We start from the raw sequence: 24,838 nt of genomic DNA on the forward strand, positions 1-24,838 counted from the left end.
TGAGCAAGCTTTCATGAACAAGGTTGTATGTGAGCTTCTGTTTTCTTTTCTTTGGGGTCATTAATTCCTGGGTCATGTGGAAACCCTGTTTAACAAGTGAGGAGCCAGAGCTGGGTGTTTTGCATTCGCTTGCCAGAATCTTCTGTGAGGCGAAGGAAGCAATGACACTTTGCACCGATGTCTTGGACTTTCAAATCTAAGACCCCTTGCTATTCAAACCGACATCAAAATATTATTGAGTTCATGCAGGAGAATTTTATTTGTGAGACACCAAAGTAAAGGAATGAAGAAGTAGTTTTCAGAAGAGCTGTTGGTTCAGCTCACATAGTGGTGATTACATTGGTTTTATCACACGGTATGAAGGTTGTGTCCCATCAAACCTAGTTTGTCTTTGGGTTAGAAGTGCTGTGTGTACAGGGGTAGCTGGCTCTGTACCACCCTCAGAACAGTGAAAAACGGTTTGTTGGGTGTGTTCAGCATGTGCCTTTTCCTTAACAGTTTCAGAATACTAGCATTTTTGGGCTCGAGTAGTATATTTCCAGAGCTCTCCGCTCTGCTGGGATGTGTTCTCTTAATAGCTAGGAAGCCCCACAAAGAGCGTTATCTGAAACCAAGAAGCACTTGCTTTTGGTAGTGGCCCTTTTTGGTTCTCTGATTTGAGTTAGTATTAACTGATCTTTAAAAATTAAATTACTGTAGATTAAAGCTTAGATCAAGAATTAAAGGAGTAAGTCTCCCAGTAGCATACCATTCTCTAAACTATACTTCTTTCCATGGGAAGGACCAATTGCAATTGTATCTTGAGGTTTTGCAAGAATGTTTTTTTGGGGGGAGGCCATATTCCCTGATACTTAGTTCTTACTGTGTATAGAGGATTAGCAGAGATGTAAAGAACATAACCATGAAAAAAAATAACTAATGAATTGCATATACATATCACTTGTATATATAAATCATATCACTTGTATATATAAATCACTTTAATAATCTTTTAGTACTTCAAATCAATTGTCTTACTTTTTGCCCTCGATAGTTTTGTGAGGGAGGTTAATGGGAATGCTAGATGAGGGAACAGAGACTCAGGAAAGATACGGGACCAAACAGATTAGTCACCAAACTAAATGAGTCATAGATCTTCCTTGAGCCTCCATTTCCTTATGTGTAAAATCACCGTGGTACCTCGTGTAATACAGTGGTACCTCGGTTTTCGAACGTCTCCATTGATGAACGTTTCGGTTTACAAATGCCGTAAATTTTATGGATCTATGGTATCATTAGATAGTAAAATTCATGCTAAATTTGCAGTTTTAGGGATTGATTTTAAAGGTCTGGAACAGATTAATAATCCATTTTGCATTACTTTCTATGGGGAACCCGAACCTCGGTTTTCGAACATTTCAGAACTCAGTTTTCTGGAATGGATTATGTTCAAAAACTGAGGTACTATTGTAAATCAGAGAGCATTGTCAATATCAAATAGTATATGTCATCATACTTAAGTAATATATGCAGTATAAAAGGTTGAGCTCTTTTTTTTAACTTAAATTTATTACCCAAGTGGTAAATATTCTTGGTAAAATAATTAGAAAATACAGAGAAGCATAAAGAAAAAAATTATTTCCTGTTGTCTCTCTAACTTGCTGCATGCTCCTAGAGTGTTAAATGTCTGAGCATGAAAAGCAATTTATTAATATCTAGTAAAGTTAGAGGTGTGCATGTCAGAATGATGCAGCAATTCCAATTCCAGTGGTCATTAATGCATTGCCTATAATAGAGAAAAAATGGGAACTATCCTGAATGTCCATCAGTGTGGTAATTAACTTTTGGGGTAGGTATACGAAAGAATACACTTCTGCAACTGAAACGACTCAACCAGGTACACACCATTTCAAAAACGTAGTGTTGAGTGTAGAAAGGAAATTACAAAAGTATTCAAATATTATTTATGTACATCATTAGGACCTAAAAATGATGTATTGTTTGTGAATTCATATACACACATTAAAAGAAGGAAAACAGAGAAGAACACACCATATTTCAACTTCAAATTGGGGAAGTGGCTTCAATATCTATAATACTTTATTTCTTAAAAGACGAAGCAAACATGAGTAGATGTCAATCTGGGAAAATATTTTTTATGTTTGTATAGTTGAAATATTTCAGAAATTTAAAAAATGTCTGATGATTCACCATCCAGAATCCTTCCTAAGCATAGAGACACATTTTTTTCTTTTGTCTTGTCAAAGTTGTTATTGTATATTGTAAACCTCTGTTTGTCACTCAGTATACTTTCTTGCTGTTGGTCTTCTGGCCCTCCTAAGACTCTCTCTTCCAATTTAAATACTTACTCAGAGAAGAATTTTTAGAAGAAGAAGCAAAATTGCCAGTCTCCCTATAAATATTTTATAATTAGTTTCTGTTTATTCATTTGTAACTATTCATAATTATTTCTAATTCCTTTATGATATATTTGGCCTCTAACACTGAAGGAGCTCATAAGCTAAAAGCAGGGGCAAAATTAAAGTCTGGTTCAGTCAAGATATAAAGAGTCCATTGAATTTACAAAGAAATTCTTCAAAGTTTGGGAATTCACAAGGTGGAATATTGTGAATTTCATTTAATATTACCAAAATAACAATCAAGCACGTGGGTTGGAAGGAGATTCTCCCATTGCGGTTGTTAGAACTGAGTCACTGGCTGCTGCCCTCATGTCCTAGTATCCAGTGTTCCCTGACTCCGTTCAGGTCCTGTGTCTTAGGCCTTCATGGAAAATAGCCCTGGGCCTCCTGAGGCTTTGTGACCTCTCATTCCTGCAGGTGTTCAGTCCCTGGGTCTTGAGATGTATCAGTTAAGAAGACAACTAAACCTGCCTTCCAGGCCCTAAACTAATGGTAATGCGTCCCTTTAAAAAATCTGAACTATTTCCCCCCCACTTCTGCTGCTTTTTTTGTTTTGTTTTCTCCTGCAGAAACCACCCTCTAGGTAGATTTTTACGTATCAGAGCTAGTGATACCTTTATGAATGTAGGGAGTACTTCTCCCATGTTTGAGTGGGAAAAGTAAGGCCCAGGAAGTGGCTTCCACACCCATCTTGCTTTCCCTCAATCCCGCCCAGCATTACAGTGACCTGAGTGTGGCCCTAAGGCCCAGCTCCCTGACTTCCTGTGGCTGGTTAAGCAGGATGGCCCAGTTGCGATATACCAAGCATTTTATTGCCTCTGAGAGAGAAGACAGTTTCGGGTGGGAGGCCCAAGAGAAGTAGGCAAAGGGAAGAAGGAGCACAGAGCTCTGGTAATTTGCTTTGTCCCTCAGCACCTGGGTGATGGGGCTTGTCACCTGACTCTCTGGACGCCACATTTTCTTTTATAAAATGAGCAGTTAGAGGATTGATCCCTATGGTTCATTTCTTCACTGTTTATTGGTATTTAATGTATAAAATTGTACTATGAATTAATGGAGTAGGGAAGGATCTTTTAATAAATGTCTTGGATACAGTTGGTTAAACATTTGGAAATAAATCAATTTAAATCCTCACGGAACATCATAGCCCAAAATAAATAATCGGATCACATCATTAAAAATAAAATTAATTATGGAAAAACTAGATGAAATAAATGAATGTTTACCAGTTTTCTGCAGGCCAAGAAGGAAGGGTATAAAGAAGACCTTTCTAAGAGTAACCTTTATAAAAGAAATTACAGTTCTTCGTAATGATTCAAAACTCCAGTAAGCTAAAAATAAAAGCAAACCAACTGCAAAAATTGGTCACTCTAAATAGAATAGGAAAGATGCAATCCTTTTTAATATATGAAGAGCTCATACAATTCAATAGGCAAGAGATAAGTGGGTGATAGATAAACAGATAAGTCTTTATAGATAAATAAATATAGATAAATTTTGATAAATATAGACAGATAAAAAGATAAGGAAAAAGCAATAATTCAATAAATGTTAAAAATTATCCAGCTTTGCTTATCACCCCCAAAAATGCAAATTAAAATAATGCGCTACAACTTTTAATGTATGAAGAGTTAGTCTGGTTTTTATTTTTTTAATGAGAATTCTTATTGCTGACACATGTGATGAAATGGGTATTTTTGTATATTGCTGGTCATAATATAATGCAAAGAGCTACAAACTCTATGAAAAGCAATTTGTCAATATTTACCAGATTCCTTAAAAGGTTTGTTCCTTGAAACCAGAAATCCGTAGCTAGGAATTTATTCTAAAGAAATAACCTAAATGTCATGCGGGAGACCCTGCTCGCTGCGCCATTTGTCGTGCGGGGTCTCCTGCAGGGTCTCAGCTCCCGCTCCCCTCATAAGAACTCAGGACATGGTGAGGCCAAAAAGGAACACCCACAGAGCCATAAGTAGGGGAGTCAGACCACTATATTCTCACCAGCAGCATCTGCCTCTCTGCAACCCGCTCTTGCTAGCTCAGCCACCATCTTCTTCCTAGCCCCCATTTTCCTGCTAGCGTAGCCACAGCCTTTACATTAGTGGCCAATGGCTTACGGGTTACAGCTGACGGCCAACTAGCCACAGCTCATGGCCATCTGATCACAGTTGATGGCCATTTACTACCCGAGCCAGCACCTTTCAATGGGAGGGCAAGAGCCTGGAAACTGCTTTCTAGGGCTCTGTCCCCACACTATGATTTGAACTTTATGCCTCAAATTGTTAAGCATTGCATTATTTACTATTGAAAAGGCAAAAAGAAGCCTAAATACACGATGAGACAATAATTATGATATGTCCAGTATAACTAGTAGAATATCTATGTTGTGATATGAACATTGAAAATAACTTCACGAAAGGTTAAGAAAAGGACATGTAAAATTGATTTAACGTATGATCTCAATTATGTTTGAAAATAAAAAAACCTCGGCAATGGCTTTTCTAGCAAAGGGGGGGAAAATCCCATCCATGCATTCACCAAAGACTGAAAAAAATAAGTCACAATGTCAGTGGCTGTTACAGGTGCTAAAATTTCTAGATTTTAGAACTTTATATAAAACTTTAGAAGTTTTATATAATGAATGTGAAATACTGTTATAATGGGGGAGGGAAATTACCTTTAAAAGTACCTATGACTTTGGCTAAGTGATTTACTTACACAGTGAGTATAATTTCCTTTACTTTGACCAGATTTGTGTTTTAATAGAAGATTATTTAAAAGAAAAAAAGTCAACGCTGTTCCCCAGCCAACATCTGATCTTCCCTACTGGGGTTTAAGTAGGTAATTTGCTTTCATTTTAGTTATTTTCATGTCAGTTTGATGTACTGACTCGTGTATTTTCATGTCAGTTTGATGGCAAGTTACTTGCCCAAGGTCACACAGTCGGTGTTGGTAGAAGAGGATTCTGTGCTTGCTTATTTTACACACTGTGACGGTTTGGAGAGCAATTGTGTGGGTTTATCTGCATGGCTTTTTGCAGGAAGAAAAAAATTGTTAGGTCATCTACCCTGTGCTTAATGTAGTAGGAAAGAAACCTAGGATTTTCTCGGTTCGTGCTGTCACTTTTTTAGATTGTTTTTGGCAATTCGATTATTGGTATGGAAATGAAACATATTAGGTCATCTAGAGATTGAGTCAACATTTATGGAGCATCTATTTATCCTGTAAGAAGCGGAAGAGGTGGGGGTTCATCTTGGGCCTGGAAATTTTACTAAGTGCTTTGGTTTAATGGGCATGGTACTGACTCTCATAAAACACAGAGACATGCTCTGCAAGGATCCCCTGGGCTTACTTTCGGAAGTCTAATACAGTGGTGTAAATAAAGCTACAAGAATACGTATCAATCAATGAATTTTTAACTTAATGGATGAGTGGGTAGCTTCGTGGACACAGACAACCTAAGGAATGAATGAAGTTCCCAATGAATTAATGAATATTTGCAGGAATCCAAGAATACCTGTCCTGGAGTCTGCGTAACAGAAATTGAAGAGAACATCATTGCTTTAACCAAGCATCCTCTTCCCGAGCTTGTGACTAAAGGAGAAAAAGAAAGGGAGAGAGCGAAGGCCCTGCTTCGTGTTTTATCACTGCTGTTATTAATGAAACTTTTCGAGGAATAGCCAGTCCCTATGACCCCAAAAGCATTATTCATCTCTGAGTACTTCAGCATTCTGTGGTCATATTTCGGACCTCGAGAAACAAGGATACTGTAAGTCAAATTATTTTGGGCACTCAGAGCCAGCAATTCTGTCTTCAATAAATGATTCATGTCAGGAAAGCATTTAAGTGCATTTGTTTTCTAATAAGTCTCTCTTCAGGTCCATTATGCATGAATCAAGTCAGGGAAATTGCCTGAGCCCATTGGCATCCCTTTATGAAAATCAAAGAAATGAAAGATTCAAAGTCTAACCTTATTGATCTCCCACCTTCTCCATACTCCTTACCAGAAAGTACGGATTGGCAACAACAAGGTGTCGGAGAACTCAAGGGTCCGAGATGCTTAAGGAACAGTGGGGAGGATGGAAAGTGACCCACCAGAGAGAAAAGAGCCCAGTAACTGGTGTCTGAGACACAGGAGAAGAAAGGCCACTGCTGATTGTCCCCAAATTCACGCCTCTGAGCAGACCCTCAGTGAACCACCCCATGTACAGGAAGCTCCACTGATCATGCTGGAGCCTTCGGAGTGCTGCCTCCAAGCTCTGCTCCTGGGTAAATGCCCCAGGTTTCTAATGCCGTGTTAGCACCCATCAATCAGCCTGGAGAATGGCTGCATTTCCCATTTTCTGAGCCATAAAATTGGGCGCGGTCACAGATGCCTCAGCATCTTCCCAGTAGAGTTCTTGCACACCGCTTACCTCACCAAACTCTCCCAGCAGCCTCTGGGGTCAGTGTATCTGTCAGAGTCTCCTACTGACCAACGAGGAAGATGACTTCTAGAGGCCAAGTGACCAAGCTAGCACTGTCATACGGATGGCCGAGTCAAAGCCAGATTCCTGACTCAACCTGGGGCGTCCCCTCTGCAGTTCTTCTTTGACCACTAGTAGAATCATGATTTCTAGGTTCCCAAGGAGGTCCCTAGTGCCCCTGACACACGCCCGTGCAAAACAAGTTCTCTATCAGTTTAACCGCCCTTGCCCGTATTTACACCAGGTCAGCTATTGTGTGGAACAGCTCCCATGCCCATGTGGTTTTGTTATGTGCCCCACAAGCTTTGGTTACTATCACTTCACATCTTCTTGGCTTTATGAGATAAGCTCTCTCTGATGCTTGAAGCTGGTGATTTGGCCAGTTGACCAAGGCTGTGACCCTGTAATTGTCAAGAGTCACACTCCTAATGGAGCAGTTGACCCAGACGACGTGGGCCAGGCCAGAATGAGTGAAGAAAACTTGACTGGAAGACATGTAGAATGTGCATGACTGTCTCTCTTTGGTGGTTTGGTACTAATCCCCACAGTTTCCTGGACGGCATTCCCAGATCACGTGGGGCTGTTCGGCCATACAGGAGCCTGCTTAATGGTCAGAGCTCCTAAATCCCGAGAGGATTCGTGTTGTACCCCTTCCCCCAATGGGTATCGAAAATGAAAATATTAAATGATAAAATAAGTTTAAGGAAGTTTTCAACAAAGTTTTGAATTTTGCCTTCAGTCTTAATTTTGAAGGCTTTTAATTAATATTTGGTTTTGGTATATTTTGAAATACTAAAGATCAGATTTTATGAAAAAAATTGAGATGCTGTGGTTTTCTGGTGATCTAAGCACATGTCTGTCTGCAGGCCTAAGCCAGCCCCACCTCACCCTACTCAGAAGTCTGCACACCCCAAAGTGCTTCCTTGGGGATGCAGACATACCTTTTGGTCGGCTTCCTCTTTGCGTACATCTGCCATGTTGCCAGAGGTGTGTCCTCAGCTCCCTGTTGGAAGGCTGCAGTCAGGGAAGTACTGGTACATTCACAGGGCACCAAAGTGACGAGGGTCTGGGTCTTGTCAATACCAGTTTTTATTTCTCTTCCACAAGGTGAGAGCAAGACCCGCATTGTATGTCTAACTCATTTCTTCAATACGATTTATATAAGGGAACAAAAAGGTATTACCCATCATTATGAAGAGAGCCTCAGAACCAACAACTTTGAACCACCTTCCTTTAGGAATGGAATGGGGCCATTATCATTTGATTAAAACTTGGAGGTGGACTTAGGTGGTCTTACAAGTCACTTCAGCTCACGGTCATCCTGGATTGTGTGGATGTCAGAAAAAAAATGTCCAAATGAGAAAAATATTATCAAACAAACAAAAGAAACTGATCATTAGAGCCACTAGCTGAAAGGTTAGTATGAAAAGATGGTAGTTGGTTTGGGGGGCCGTGCGTGCAGCAACTGCAGAGACATTCACAGGCAGCTGGGGGTGTGGGCAGAGTTAGAATTCCTTCATGCAGGGATAGCGAGGCACTTTCTTTCTGTGGGTGTGTGCAGTTAATTGTCAACATTTCTAGGAGGTAGGCATTATCACCTCCATTAAACAGATGCAGAAACTGACGCAGAGAGATGGTACGTTACTTGCCCAAGTCACACAGTTAATAAATGTGGAGTTAAACCTAGCATCTGCCTGCAGCGTCGCCCAGTGGCTTTGTCACGGCCTGTGTGGGAAGGACAGAAGTGGGCACGGGTGAGACCACCATCCTGACCATGTTGCCTTGGTGACGATAAGACTAGAGTAGGAGGTAGTTTATATGCTGAATAGAGCTCTCTTTTATTGTTTTTGGTGCCGGCTGGTAATGCATCTACCTCATGCTTGCTTCTATAATCCAGAGCTGGTCTCACGTCACTTCCCCACTTGGTTAGACCGAGGGGACAGCCACCCCTTCTAGTCCTCAGCTTCCTTGTATTTCCAGCCTTCCCAGGTATACGAGGTATGATCAAACAATATGGTGAATGTTTTTTAAAAAATCAATTATAGTAAAAGACAATTGCCATTAATCTTCCTCAAAATACTCCCCCTCGCTTCAAACACACTTATCCCTTCATCATTGCCACCTTCTGAAGCAGTTCTGGAGTCCTCTTTCGTGAGTACCTTTAGTTACGCTGTCATGGCTGCCTCAATGTCCTGAATCATTTCGACTTTGGGAAGGAGCCAGAAGTCGCACGGTGCCAGATCCAAGTGAATAAGGTGGATGAGGACACACCGTAATGTTTTTGACAGAAATTGCTGTGCCAGAAGCGTGTGATGGAGCTTTTCCATTGTGATCACAAAATACGATGAATGCTGCTGCCGAGTTCCATCCAATGGAAAGGCGGGATCTTCAGTAGGGGAAGTGGTGCTTCAAACCTTAGTAACAGTGTGTGACAAGTTTCAGCTTGTTCGGTGCAGTCAGTTGGGTGTGAGCTACAGTTGAGAGAAGGTGTGTTTTAAAGTGTGCTGTAAATCATCCTCCATCATGACCACACTCCATGTCACACATCACTTCCAGTACCACAATTTCTGTCAAATAAAAACATCACGGTGTGTCCTCACCCACCTTATTCACTGGATCTGGCACCGTGCAACTTCTGGCTCTTTCCCAAAGTCAAAATGATTCAGGACATCGAGGCAGCCAGGACAGCGCAACTAAAGACACTCATGAAAGAGGACTTCCAGAACGGCTTCAGAAAGTGGCAACAGTGATGAGATGTGCTCGAAGTGAGGGGGAGTATTTTGAGGAGGATTAATGGTAAGTCTTTTACTGTATTACATTTTTTAAAATATAAACAGTCTCCATATTATTTGATTATGCCGTGTGCTCCTGAACTGAGGGCCACTGCCACGTGGCAACAACACTGGTGAAGAAGCCCAAAACCATTTCAATTCAACATCCGTCCTGCTCTCTTTCCATGTTTGAAAAGCTTTCATTATTGACTGGAATATATTCATTTAAAGCAGAAATGTGGATGCTTTCCCATTTGGAAAATTAATTTTCCTCATATCATTTCAGTTGTTGGTTTCATGATACTGGGTTTTTATCAGGACTTCATAAAAAATTTTTTGGAAATTTCCCCCAATTGAACATAATTTGAAAATATATTTCCACCAAGTTTCTTGTGAAATAGTTCACACACTCCTGGTCGTTGGAAATGGCGCTAGCCAGGTGGTCCCCTCCTGTACACTGCGAGGTCAGAGCCATCTGGACCCAGTGACTGTGGGAGAGCTGGATTGGGGTTTGGCGATGGCGGGAAGTCTACCTGGAAGGAGGGCATGACTCGGGTCTCTAGAGGACCCACCGGCAGAAGGACAGTAGCTCAAGAACTCAGTCAGAAATGGGACCGTGAATTGAAGTATGGAATGGTCCTATAAAGGCCCAAGTTCATGTGAAGTCTAATTAACTCAGCTTCCTGCCTCACAACCAGCATAACAGTGGTCAAGAGCATGAGCTTGGGTGTCAGACATTTATCTACTCACATTTGATGTTTACATTTACTTTGTCTAGCTAAACCTCAGTTTCCCCATCTATAAAATGGGGATAACAGTACCTTCCATAGTGGGTTTTGGGACAGTTAATGAGATACTGTATGGAAAACATTCAGTATACTGATCCTGCTGGCACTGGTTACTGTTCAGAAAACCCGGTGTTTGTAGGTATTCAATCTTGTTGATGTTAAAACCACAAAGGCCTCAGAGAATACCTAATTTAACTTCCTTCCATCTTTGTTTTTCCTCATGACAGAAAAAGTTATCTTGTCCATCTGTATTTACCTCTGAGTCTTGGTTTCCTTGGATCGGACATAAAAGCCTGTTAGAATTTGATTTTCTCTTATTAGCTACTCAGACCCAACTATTAAATATAAACTTAGACTCCTTAGTTTTCTATCAACTTAAGTTTTTATCATCCTAAAATTAGACTTTGGAGAAAGACTGAAGGTTATTTATTAAAGGACATAATGAAAATGTTGAGTATGATTTATGACTTTTTCGGAGTTTGGTTTGTTTTAATGGACATCATGTACTGTACAGGCATATTGGAAAAAGGACTGTTCCATAAAATTTTTAAATAAGCTAATTTTAAATAGGTGTCTACCAAACCATTAGACAATGATGATTTTTTAATTGAGGAAAATTTCAGTAAGAGATGGTCTCAGAGACACTTAAATTCAGTCTAGAACACTTTCTCCCCTGTTTTGTTTTGGTCCTTGGGCCAACCTAGCCCAGGAATCCAAAAAGGAAATTAATCCTTGTTTGTCAGGACTAAGTGCTTAGTGGCTGCCTCTCGCTTCTACCAGGTAGTTGCTGCCCTTATCCAGGAAAGAAATTCCAAACCTAAAGAAAGGATTAAAGAGTGCTTGTTTCGGCAGCACGTATACTAAAAGAAAGGTTTAAAGAGTTTATTCTGTGCCAACGGTTTGGAGGCTAGTCCTGGAAGCAAAATCTCAACGGATTGAGAAAATGCTCCAGAGAATGGCAGTTCTGTATGGTTTTTTTTTTTATGCATTAGAATCAAAGGAGGGTTACATGAAAAACGTTAGTGGTAGGTTAAGGGGGCCGGAAAAAGTAAAACGTGAAAATCTCTAGGATTGGATAAAAAGTAAAATAGAGAGACACATACTTCTTTTCCGTGGGTGGGTACAGAATACTTAAGATTTCACATACCTGGTTTACAGAGATATGCGGGTAAAAGGTAACAATGAGAAATGTTGTCTCCCTGTACCGGGGCTGGAGAAGAGATCATTTTGATGTTTTCTGTATGTTACTGTAAAGGCACAAAAACGTGGACAGGGCTTGTTTAAGGTAGAGATTCATATATCATGGGCCTCAGAACGGGACTTCCAACCATAACTCGCTCAGTTAGGATTTTCTTTTTAAGATCGGACATCCTGTGTGCTTACTTTTAGTTACTGAGCTGGTCAGACTTGCCAAGGTACCCCCTTTTTGTTCACACCTTCTTGGGGATTTTTGCTAAATTCATCTAAATAACCTAACGTAGAACCTGAGATCTGGTGTTCCCTGACCAGCACACCCCCTCACTCACTTCACCTGGGATTGCATCCCCGCCCCTTTCCTCTGGGCACCATTGTCTCTGGGCATTCTCGGCCTACACACCAAAAGTACTGGTCCTGAGACAATTCACCATCTTGCCCCACTTTTCGTCATGTTACTCTCTTTGCCAGTCCCTGCAGTTTTTGTTTTCTTCATCTGATGAACCTCGCCCACTTGAGATCCTTCTCTGTGGATGGGAGCTGAGGAAAAGAGTGGAGCTGGAGTGGAGCTTCCCCTTACTCACTACTGAGGGAGACGCCATGGAAATAATGGAAAAGCCTGGCTTGTGAGGGCATCGGTTTTCAGATTGGAATTAGAGGGTGTTCGATTTGTAAAGGATCTTGGAGCCCACCTACTCAATTTCTTCCAAAGGGTGATGCTGAAATGGTAGTAAGGCCAAGGCCAGATTCCAGGTTGGCTGACTTATCTCACGTGTGTGCACATGTGTGTGTGTGTGTGTGTGTGTGTGTGTGTACACAAAGATAACTGCTGTTAGTGTTTTGATAAGGCTTTCTTTTCTTCCAGTACTTTCTCTATACTTGATTTTAGAGTTGTGATTTATATTTATATACATACATACATGTGTATGTATGTATGCATATATATGTATGTATACCATTTTGTGTCCTTTATCTCAATATCTTAATGAAAATTTGTCTATTTTACTACAAACCTATTATAGTGTTACTTCATCTATTTTGTTGTGTTTCCCAGAATTCACTTTATAGTTTCCTCATGTCAAAAACATAACCTGTTTCTAATTTTGGGTGCTTATAAATAATACTTGTTGAATATCTGTGCACAAGGAGAATTTTCTGAAAGCTAAATTTGTTTTTAAGAGAGATTGTCAGAAGTTGGTTTTCTAGATCATGTTGTATGACGTTGAAGGTCTTTCTATGATGTCAGATCGCTTTCTAAGAAGCTGTAGTGCTTGTTCTTACATGAGAATGAATTCCATTGCACTTCATCTCTGTCAGAATGGACCATTCCCATTTTTAGTTTGGAATGTAAAAAAAGAGTAGTATTTCTAATTTGCATTTCTTTTATCTCTTTTCTCTTTTGTGAAGTGTTCTGGTGTTGGGCTTAAAAGAGCCTAAATCAGGGGTTGTTTCGATTTCAGTGACGGTACTGAATTGGTCATGGGTGTTATTTGAGCAATTCCACTTTGGATTGATTTCTTTGGAAGAACGTTTTTGCTTCTTCTTAAAACCCTGATCTAGTTTAGTGCTTGTAATGTAAATGTAGAAAACCAACCAACCAACCAACCAAACCTTTAAAAAAGTAAGCTAGCAGAAGAGTTCTTTTCATCCCATTTCAGGTTTAGTCTCTCTCGCTGAGTGTGACTGAAGTGTGTGCTTATTTAATAGTTTCAGAATACTGACGAAGGCAGAGCATGTAAGTCTTAACTAACGTTCTCCTGTTTGTTGCCTACTGTAATGCTTTACATCGAAGGTCTATGTGTATATTTAGAGAAGGACGCAGTTTGAATTGTCTCGTGGGGAGATTGCGAGTTTTCTTTTATTTGCTTATGTTTCCACTGACAGAGGATAGGCAGCATATGGCGCCGTCTGCTTTACTGTACTGACTCCCCGCAAGAGTCCCGCACACAAAAGCTCCGCTGGTGTGTGCACCTCCGTACAATGTGAGAAATGCTGTGTGGGAAATACAGTGCTACCGGAAGCATTCTGCTGGCTTGTATTTTCACTTATTCTGAAGTGCACTTGTTCATCTCCGTGCTTTGAAAAGATTATTACATGGTTAAGAAAGTACAGTATACGTGAATGTCGGTGAACGCATCATTTCCTATTTGGAAATGTCACTAGCAGGAAAGTATAGGTTAGAATTAAAACGGGGAGGAAAGTTTTGACACACTTGAAGGTAAATTAAAGAAAATGTCAGGATCTAGACAGGTGGTGAGAAGGAGAACAGCCAATTTATATCTCAGTGGCTTTCCCCAAAACGTATTCTATCTTAGCGGCTCCCCCTTCGCCTCTTTATTTTGTTGCATGATAGAAAAATTCCCCCGTTGTTTGGGCACTCCCTGTGTTCTAGCCATGGTGTTAAGTGTTTCGAATGCTTTACCCTTCTTGATCATCATGCAACCTGATTTTGAAGGTATTGTTCTGATTGCACAGACGAGGACGTGGAGGGGTATGAAAGTTTAGTAACGTCCATGGCTATGAGGTGGCCAAGCCTGGATTCCTAGCCAGAGCTCCAGCCTTCCATCAGCCATTCCTTATCTTCCATCAACTGTGCTTTATCTCCCCTCACAAACAACTATGCTTGGATTCAAGGTGGCCTCAGGGTGCCTTCACATTTGAGAATTTCTCTTGTCTGTTGCTGACGGCTGGCTGCATTTATCACTTTTCTGCTCACTTGCCAGGGCATGCCAACCCTGATTTCTCATCAAGTTTGCAAGCAGTGTACTCTCTCTCCATCAGAGACGTACAGGTATCCCCCCCACACACATGCGCTCTATCATCTGACCCCCCCCCAACCGCAAGGGAGGCTGGGAATGGTCCATCCAGTTCTGTGACCAGGAAGGGGAAGATCTCATTATTCTCATTATAGAAACAAATAGTAAAACACAAAGATCAAAGAAACCACCCTAATTCTCCCACCAAAAAGTAGCCACTATTCATAGAGAGCTCTGACTATACAGAAAGATGTAGATGTGGTTCCATCAGTGCACACGTTGTTATTTTACAATTCCTAATCCTGCTTCTTTGTTACCATGTCTCACTTGATAGATTCTAATATTCTTCAGAGGCCTGTACTAGCCTTGTTAACAGGGTTATTCAACGTCCCTTATGGGTGTAATCCCTATGTGTCTCCCATCCTTGTATGAACAACTTATTTTTACATCAAAGTGGTGCACAGAGACTCCTTCCACTGAATAATTAGCCTCCTTCAATATTAATGATGATTACCTATTGTTTCAAACAGCTATGAACCAATTTAAGGTAGGTTGATAGGCAACAGTGAGCCCTGAGCTGGCAAAGACCTTGTCAATTAATTAGTTAGATTTAAAATCTACTACACTCAGTAACCTGGGAAATAAAGGTGATTTGGAGTAAATTATTCTCCTTGGACCTATTATAATTCCTAGTGATGGTTGCTTTTTGTCTATGTTTACAATGCGGGTTCAGTTTTCAGGTGATGTATATTAACCTCATGGATCAGATTCTGCCTTTTGAAAAACTCAGATAATGTATCCAAATTGGGTTCTCTGGCATTTTCCATGATTTGAGGAAGTGTGTGCAGAACCAAACCAACCAAGGCCTGCCAGTAATCCCCTAAAGACTTGGATGTGACTCTTCCATAAACATCACCGATATTGTGTTAGACCCCTGGTTCACGCAGTACTGGCAAGGGTGTTCGTAGAGGGCATGGTGGTCCTTGATCTTTTCTGCAAGGAAAAAAATCTTACCTTTTCTTTATAATGCCCTACTAACTGGAAACTGAAGAAGGCAGCATTTAATCCCCTGCATTTCCAATGTCAGTTGACCTCCATTTCTTGGCGTTAAATCAGCATAGCAAAGGATTTGTCAAATATTTTACAAACACTAGATCCCAGATGCCGACTGAAGAATCAAATTTCTTCTGGCCAGATTGCCTGGAAGCTTTTAGCGTCTAACCCAGGGACAATGAAATAGTCCATGAATATTCAACATCATAGTATAACTGCTGCCACACGGTAAACTGGGGTACATCCTTCTATTTCTGTGTCTTCGAAAAGTCAAGTGTATTGAGGGTGAACTGCTAGCATAATGCCTGTTCCTTAGAGACAGACTGGGAGTGTTGAAACTGGGTGTGTTGTAAAGAGTTTTACAACTCGGAGATTTCTGTGGGAAATGCATCTGGGAAAGGTCGGAGATGTGATGCTTCAGCCCCTGGAGAGCCCTGGCTTTGACCCAGAGATCAGGGCTTCTGGGGAGAATGGAGTCTCAGCTGAGATGAGCAAACTCCAGAGAAATCAGGCTCAAAGTTGCTTTCCATTTTCCTCTTGTCAGAAATGTATAGAAATCAGGCAGGAATACAGTGTACCTTCCAGATAGTCCAAGCGAGTGTACACGTTTTAGAAGAACACAACTTGTGATTGTCTGTAGGCCTGAGACTGTACTCAAGGCCAACCTAGGTGGCCCAGAAGCAAGTCCCACTTCCTCACAATGCACACCGTCTGTGATTCTGAACTTCACTGAAGGCTGCTCTGCTATGGAGAGACCTGAGCCCAAGAGAACCGCCCACCTCACTCCCCAGAAGCAAAGCAGCCCACACAGCTGCAGAGAAAGAACTCGGAGTTAAGACTGAGTTTTAAGACCAGTTATCCATGTGACAACCTTCGGCAAATCACCCAACCTATGGGTCATCTCAGTTTCTTATTCTGAAAAATGGGATAATAATAATACTCATCTCATGGGATTCCTTTGAGGCACACTATGTGATAATATACGTGAAACTATTATACAGATTTGGGGGGTATTACTAATAAAGATCATAACAAAGTTGCTGATCTCTCCACTATCACTGTTAGAAAGTTTGTCCTAAAGTTTGAGCTCTTCTGGGTGACTTTGTGAGGATATGCTGCTTCCCGGAGAAACAAGCATGCTGCGTGCATTGTCCTCTCAGCTTGATTTCGTTTTCTCTCAGAGTATTCGGACCTCCTGCCTTCACGCTTTTCCTCAAAGCCTTTATTTGCCCAACTGCAAAGTCCTTTTGTTATTCCATTTTGGGCTGGAGACCGACTTCAGGATGTGAGTCTGGTTGCTATGTGTGTTTTGAGTTTCTCTCTGATTTTAGAACTTGTGCGTGTGCGCGTGCGAACTGGTATCTCAAAGTTCATCCCTTGTCTCCCTTCATGAAGTCATTCCACAAACATTGTTTTTAAAACATTAAGCCCCAACTGTTCCAGGTGTTGAGGAGACACTGATGACCTTCCAGATAATCGTGACAGTCCAGTGGGGGAAGGTGAACGATTGGACACGTAGCAGATGGTTCTAAGTGGCACACTTGGGAGGCAGAGCCCTCCCAGAGTCACCTCCTGGGCTTGCCCAGGGCTGGTTGGAGGTCAGGGAAGTCTCACCAGAAGAAGTGACCATGGAGCTGATATCTGGAGGATGAGATAGAGGGAGGTGAGGGGCACTGGAGGGGACGGTACTGGCAGCAGGAGGATGACTCAGAAATATGGACTCTCCAGTGAACAACCCTCACCCCCCGAGAGAGGAGGTGGCTAAGCGGTGAGCTCAGGGACTCAGCCAGCTGGGCCACTTCTTAGTAACGGAAGCTGTGGAACCCTGGCCAAGTTGCTTCACCTCTCAGGGTCTCAATTCCTCCTGTGTAACAATAGTACTTCCCTCCCAGGGTGTTAAGACAATTAAAAGCACTATTTTCAAAGGGCTGAAACTGTGGCTGATACTAAGTAAACACTATATAAATGTTTGCTAAATAGGAATAAATCAACTGATGTACGTGTTTAATCTCAAGAGTGTATTCTTTAAGAGTCTTTCTTGACTATAAAAGCATGTAGGATTTTTCCTAACATTTCTGCATTGTTTTGTGTTTTAGACGCGTTCCTGAGTCTCGGATCATTTTTCCCTCTGGAAATATTCTACGGTGGGTCTTTATCGTTTTGAATAAAAGCAACCACCCATCATGGACCTCATCGGGTTGCTGAAGTCTCAGTTCCTGTGCCATCTCGTCTTCTGTTACGTATTTATTGCCTCGGGGCTCATAATAAACACCATTCAGCTCTTCACTCTCATTCTTTGGCCAATTAACAAGCAGCTCTTCAGGAAGGTCAACTGCCGCCTGTCTTACTGCATCTCCAGCCGTAAGAAATTTACTTATTATTCTCTCTCTACATCTTCACTGAGGGGGGGCGGGGTGAGAATTGGGGCTTTTCTATGGGTTCCCTGGGCTTGCAGTGTGTACTAAGCTATATATTTTTTTGTTTCTGTTTGTTGGATTTGGGTTTGAAGTGTCCCTTTTGTCCTCACTCTTAAACAATTGTTTTTTGAATGAGTAATGCCAATAGCACAAAATTCAACAGGCATAGAGCATATCCTATGTAAAGTAAATATGCATTCAGTCTGTTTCTTTAGTTTTCCTCCTCAGAAGCAATCTGTGTTAATGCTTTCTTAGTTATCCTTATAATAGCTTATATATGGAAATAGCTTATATAGGAAAATATGTGTATTATGGCTCTTATGTGTGTACATGGGTGCAGGTGAGTCTGATATATATAGATACAGAACGCATACGCATATTTTAAAAACTAAATGGCAATGTCGTATATTGTTCTCTTTCTTTTCTTAAACGTTTTTTATTTTGAGATGATTGTAGAATCATATGCAGTTGTGAGAAATAATACACAGATTCCATACACCCTTCAGCCAGGTTCCCCCAGTGGTGACTTCTTGCATAACACAGTGTAATATCCCAACGAGAAAATTAACGTTGACACAACCCACCAACCTTATTCAGATTTCCCCAGTTTTGTATACACTTGTGTGTGTGTGTGTGTGTGTGTGTGTGTGTGTGTGTGTGTGTGTGTGTGAGAGAGAGAGAGAGAGAGAGAGAGAGAGAGAGAAAGATTATACTAGGCTATTTTAAGCATGACTAATTCAACTGGCCTGGGTTTCAAAACTTAAAATGGAAGAAGACGAATGAGAATAATGAGATACCTAGGGATGAGTTTTATTGTTGACTGATCTTAAATCTATGACTATTCTCGACAGTAGAAAATGCAGTCATCATTAGCAATTATATACATGGGTGTGTATATACCTATTTTAAAATATGAGCTCTTTCATATTAAGCAATTAAAAAAATCTGTCCTCCTTTAGGTTATGCCAAGAGTCCAAAATTATTGCTCTCTTTCTGAAACCCTTTAAATGAAGCAATCAAATTTGAATTTGAATCAAAACTGTACAAGCTGTACACCGTTGTCCAAATGGATTACTACTAATACAATGTTATTTTTTAAACCTCAAAATACTAACTTGTGAGAAAAAAAAAAGATAGAAACATCCATATTCTTGGTTTCTTTCACCAACTCAGACCTTGCAAATACTGGGGGTGCCAAAAAAATGTAGACATTTTAAGAGATGTTATCTATGTATTACTTTTCGAAGTTGAATTGAATTACGGTAAGAATGTGTAGTATGTCGTTCGCTCAAAACATGGCGTTCATCAAATGAACGCTAGTGCCATTCATTGTATTACAATGTTAATACAGTGTTTTCCTTTCCTAAAATGTGTGTACATTTTTTTGGCACCCTCTGTATGTCTGCTACTCTTTCTGATATGGTTTCAGTGCTAGACCTACTTTGTCTTATATTAGAGTGCTTTATATAATTACATCTTGAGAATATTAATAAGATTATAAAGCCAAGTTATAATTGCAAAAATAACTCTTTAGTGTGTGTGCCTGCCTATGACCTGTTGGGCTCAGCCACCCATTCAACACAACAGTCTGTAATGCAAGTTTCCTTGTCACGCGTTTTACTCCACTATGGCCTCTGGTACTTCGGCGCCTACCGTGGTATTGAAAGGGACAATTTGTCAGAGCAGGGCAGAGGCGTCCAGACGGCCTGCACCGGAATCGTAGCTGAAGGGAGAAGGCAGAAGAGTTTGCATAATCAAGGGAAGGAGATGTTTGTCTCTTACTTTATAATTTTAAAATGTCTTCTTATACTCTAGCAATAGGTGTCTATTTAAACAAAAGTACATGTAACAAAGCTGTGCTCATTGAAACTTTTCATTGAAACTGGCATTTGTAGGATGTACGTACAGCTCTGAAGAGTCCCAAATCTGTCCGTTTGCAATTAGAAATGATCTGTATTTGCACAGTCACAACTCCTATCCACGTTTGAAACAGATGGTTAAAAATTTGGTTTCTCGTTTGGAGTCAGGACGTAAGAGATAGGATTCAGGATGGCAGTTCCTAAGATACCATATTTTGCTTTGGGTAGGTAGTGAAGGGGTACCAAGGTGATGGCGGGATCAAATCAGTGTCCTCCTAGGCCACCTGCTTCTGGTGGAAATGAAGATGGGTAATAAATTCAGAGAGCAAGGTGGATTTTTATCCATCACAAATTATTTAGAATATTCCCAAATGAACGTCAAAAACAAACCATCCAAGACCACTGGCATTTCCCCTCACAGAGTACAATGAAGGGCTGGCAGGCTGATTCCACTGAAAAGCCCGGAAGCACACCTGTCCTGGTACATCCCATCCAGGTACATTCCCTCTGTGCCTCGTGCCCCAAAGGGAAGCTGCTACGGGCTGTAGGCTGAGCACAAGCAGAGCCATTGCCTAGCCATCTGAAGAGGGAAAGGAAGGCTTCTTCTCTCTAGAGGAGCAGCCCTGGCTCCTGGGAACAGAGCACATGGTAGCAGGGAGGGTAATACATCTTGGGCTTGACTTATGGGCACCTCGTTGTTGTAAGGAGTCCGTCAAATCAGGAAGCTCACCACCCTTTCCTCGATTCTGCATTTCTGGAATCATTACCTATGTTAGGAAGCAGAACTGTGCTGCTCCCCTCACTCTTTTCACTTATTCTCTATAGTTGATGGATTTCCTTATACCCTGAGTGTTTCACAACAACAATGAAAGGCAGACTGTGTAGGAAGTGGGCGTCCATCACCACGGGTGTGGCGGTTCGTGGCAGTTAGTGTAGGCTACAGTTCGTGGGCTGCTCAGCAGCTCAGACTCAGCTGGCCAGGCCCCGCTGTTGGCGTTTGCTCTCCTCCTGTTTCCTCAGACTTAAGATAAAAACTGTTCATGTGTTCATGGGCTTCAGTTGTGTCTTCTGGCGTACGCATCACTCTAAAGCTTAGAAAATCAGTGGCCTCCATCATCTGCAGCTGATTTTTTGAGAAAAAAATAAATAAATAAAAAAAAAAGGCTGGATAAATTGTTTCCTAGAGACTTGGGTCCCCTCCGTCACCTTTTTACTAATAGAGCTATGTCATCATCCTTTTTTCTTTAAATGTTTGATAAGAGGCTGGTGTTGTACCAGGTAAGCCCAAAGCCGTCAGCTGCCCCTGGCATGTTGAAACTCATGTCGAAAAGGCCACCCCAGTGTAAACGACAAATTGACACAAAGTGAAGCAAAGATGGCGTGGTTACCAGCATGACACACACAGCAGAGGGTTTTAGGTTAAGGCAAGGACCCACGTCATGAATGACAATTTGGAAGTATATTTCATCTCGATGGCTGGGCTTTGGAGGGTTGTTCTGTTTTATTTTGGCCTAGATTTGTAGGCAGGAGAGGCTGAGACGGGCTGGCTCAGTGCGTGAAGGACGAAGGGGAGACTCGAACAGCTTCTGCAAGGTGAGAAGGAAGGCAGTTACAAGCAGTGGGGTGAGGGGTAGCTGCTATTACCTTTCCGTGGTGTGCCTTTTAGTCTCTAGGGAAAGGTGGCCAAGACTGGCTGCTTCTTCTTCTTCCCTTCTGACACTGTGGGTTTAAAAAACAACAACAACAAAAAAAACAAACAGAAAGATCAGCAGAACCTATGATTGGCAGAGTTTTTAAAAGGGAGAGTGGGAAGGACTACAGATGACCTTAATATTCTGAAAAGGACTGGTGACACAAAGCAAAGTGGAGACACCGTTCCCGTCCTCGGCAACCCCCCCACCCCCACCCCAGTGTCTGGCTTCCAAATTCTGCACTGTTGCTAACTAACTCTGTGCATTTCAGCCACTTAACTTTCCTGGACTGTGCCGCTCATGGTTTTCAATGGCTATCTGAGGCACATTTGTCCATTTCGTTAATGGACAAGGCTTGTTCCTGGTGCAGTTTGACTGGTTAGGCTTTAATACAAGGTCATCTCCCAAAGTGCTAATTTGACTGTTTTTAAGTATTTCTTACCTTCTTTTGTCTCTCACTTGAAATTGAAGATCGCTACTCCCACCCCAGCCCATCCAGAAGCAGGGTAAGAATTTAAAAAAAAATAATAATGCCTGATCTGAGTGCCAGATGCTCAGGAACATCTTAGTTTCCTTTTTTTTGAGATTAGTTAGTGTAGGTGTGGCAGGTGCAGGCCAGGGCTGGGGAGAGCCCTGTTAGGAGTCAATGGGACAAGGACCAGGAGTCCTGGAGGGGGAGGGGAAGGAGGAGGGGCGCAGAGCACCAGTTGTTCCTAGTGTAGAGCACCGCCCCTACCCGCCCAGAGTTGGTCCCCCGACAATGGTCAGTCCCCTCCATCGAGGGTCAGTACCAGAGTGCCTTTGGTGGAGATGGACAGGAAGGGGGCCCTCCTGTCGGAAGAGAGAAGGGAACGTTCAGACAGGCAAACACTACAGCGGCCTCCTAAGAGCTGCCCTGGATGTCCCCGACTCTTCTGTGGGCTGGCTTCCAAAGGGAAGTCGCTTACTGATCCATTTGTCAGGAGATAGCTCAGAGGCTCACGGCTCCCCTAGACTCAGTCTCTTCAAAAGTAGGCCTTCTCGTTTACCCCGTCCCCACAGAGGACAGAGGGATGCAGAGCTGGTGTGTGCTGTGGGGTCCAAGGGAAGTGGGAGCAGCTCTCCGGAGGTTCCCATTTCTGAGCAGGACAAGGAGAAGCAGGGGTTCGAAGCATCGCTGGGTGCTGTCATGAGCTGAGGCCACAACCAGGGCTCCCCTATTCGATGAAAATACAAAGCAGGTCTAGGGCGTCACTAGTAGGAAAGTAATCCATCAAAGAGGGGTTCGCTGTGGCATTTTCCACCATGACCTTGGGGGAAGCCAGTCATCCTATTTACTTGGCAGCTGTTTGATCTGTCTCTCTTGCTGGCGTGATTAATGGCAGGGCTGCTTTTTGTCATTTCAATCCAAGCTGATCCTTCATTCTTTTCAGTCCTGAACAGGGATGACTCCACTTGTCATGACAGTGGTCACCTCCCAGATGTCCCCAATCTAACAAAGTCCTGACCTTTTACATTGCTATCTTGGGTCCTGCTAAAATGTGGAGTTGGGTGAGACCCACTGGCTACCTCTGTCAGGGAAACACAGCCCAGAGTCTGGACATTCACTCTCTTCAAAGGCCTCCAGATTCACCCTCGTCAGTTCCCATGTAGCAGTCACCTCCCAGAGGAAAGGGCTGGTGGCACAGAACAAAGGGCAAAGACAGAAAACTGGCTGTAGATTGACATAAGCAGAAACACCTGACATTGGTAGGCACAGAGAGGTTACATGACTTGCCCAGGGCCACACAGGAAGCAGAGCACTGAGACTGGGGCCAGGAAGTCTGAGTGGAGCTTCCCTCTGCAGCACGTTGTGGTTGAGGGACCAGGCTCCTGAGATGGGGCCAAGTGTCCAACTGGCAGCTGTAGCCAGTGACATGCTCCGGGGCTATAGAGAAAGGAAAAGAGAAGTATGATATAATAAGTCGCCACTTTCATTTCTAACTGGAATCACTACAGTTTGTCTTGGTGATGATGTATCCGGCCTCACACTAAACCTTTTATGTCCGCTAACTTGTTTAAGCACATCACTACTCTGAACATTGTGTGAATCAGTTAACTGAGGCTCAGAGAAGTCGGGTGACTTGTCGAAGGTCACACAGTAGCAAGTGTGAGAGCTCAGATCCCCGGGTCCATGTTTTTCTCCTATATTGAAACAAACGCGTATACTATGCGATGAGAGTTTTTATGTTAACAACCATGGCCGATGCCAAGCAAACAGCTGCTAGAATGTTAATTCACTGTCCCAGCCCGGGTGACCCTGCAGGACGCCTGTCACTGCTCAGCGGGGAGTGTTCTGTAACCTGCGCCAGTTGTGTTCAATCTGGGGACAGAGCCAGCACGTGGAGCTGGGAGTTGGAGGGTGGCAGGGCTGTCCTCAGAGGGATGCCACCTAGTGGAGAAGGGAGAAGCTGGGACAGAGGCACACGGGTGCTCAGAGAAAGGGACTGCCCACCCTGTGCAGGGGCGGAGCCATGCTCCAGGGAAGCCAAGTCACAGCCAGGTGTCAGATAATAAGGAGAAATTGTGACATGTGGGCAAGAGGTGGAACAAGGGGTCCGGTCTGAGGAAGAAGCATATTCTGGCATCATGAGGGGCTAAACTGGTTTATTCAGGGGGCCAAACGTCAAAAGGAGCCGATCTACCAAATGCTGTCACAGTCGGGGCTGAAACACAAATGGACGAGGCAGCTGCAGCCCCGCCCCAGGCCTGAGGACAGGGAGGGCGGTGCTGCCAGGAAAGCCCCGCGCCTGCTCTGGGCCCCTGGCTCTCCCTGGATGGACTCCGCCAACACGTCCTGGGGACTTCCAGGCATCGTGAATATCACTTCACTTCAAGATTTATTTTTGTCCTGCACTGAACAGCATTGTTCAAAATGTGCCTTGAGAAACTGTTAATTTGGCTTTTTGAAAAATCTATTCGCATGTAATCTTTTAAAGAAAGATACCCAGCAGGGTCATTGTTTCCTGGAACTGTATAACACCCCAAGCACAGTATTAATTCAAATAGCACGATACAACACTGTACAATATAATACCGATTTTATAACTGGACACTGGAAGTGCATTTATCAGAGTGCTATTTCGGGAATTAGAATTAGAGATGATTTTTGTAAATTACCTTTATATTTTCTGAATGTCTTACATTTCATACAATGAGCATATATTTTATAAACTGGAAAAAAACAAAGACAAAATAAAAACCCCAAACACCTAAAAGAACTAACTAGAGATGGCTTGTAGACAGGGAGTACAAAAGGGAAATAGAACAGTGAGTGAGCCCTTTGTGTGATAAAGTGCGGCAAAGTCATTTAAGCCCCCGACCCCCTTTTTCTTCTTTTGGTGAAAGCCTCTGCCAGGTTGGGGCTGGTGAGAGTCCTGGGGACCTGGGTTGATGAGCTGTTTCAGGCCTCGGGGTTATAGGCTG

The 24,838-nt window shown here is 42.4% G+C and overlaps 1 protein-coding gene across 3 annotated transcripts in view; it reads left to right on the plus strand.

Annotated features, from left to right (window-relative positions):
• Positions 1–24,838, plus strand: part of AGPAT4 (1-acylglycerol-3-phosphate O-acyltransferase 4) — a 107,834-nt gene that overhangs the window by 17,928 nt on the left and 65,068 nt on the right. For all 3 annotated transcript variants that reach the window (XM_081041082.1, XM_081041081.1, XM_081041083.1), the window contains exon 2: positions 17,524–17,788. In XM_081041082.1, coding sequence (XP_080897208.1) covers positions 17,611–17,788 — 178 coding nt within the window. In that variant the 5' untranslated portion in view covers positions 17,524–17,610. The remainder of the gene's footprint in view (positions 1–17,523; positions 17,789–24,838) is intronic.

The sequence above is a fragment of the Rhinolophus hipposideros genome (genome assembly GCF_964194185.1).
Source record: "Rhinolophus hipposideros genome assembly, chromosome: 3".
Taxonomy (NCBI): domain Eukaryota; kingdom Metazoa; phylum Chordata; class Mammalia; order Chiroptera; family Rhinolophidae; genus Rhinolophus; species Rhinolophus hipposideros.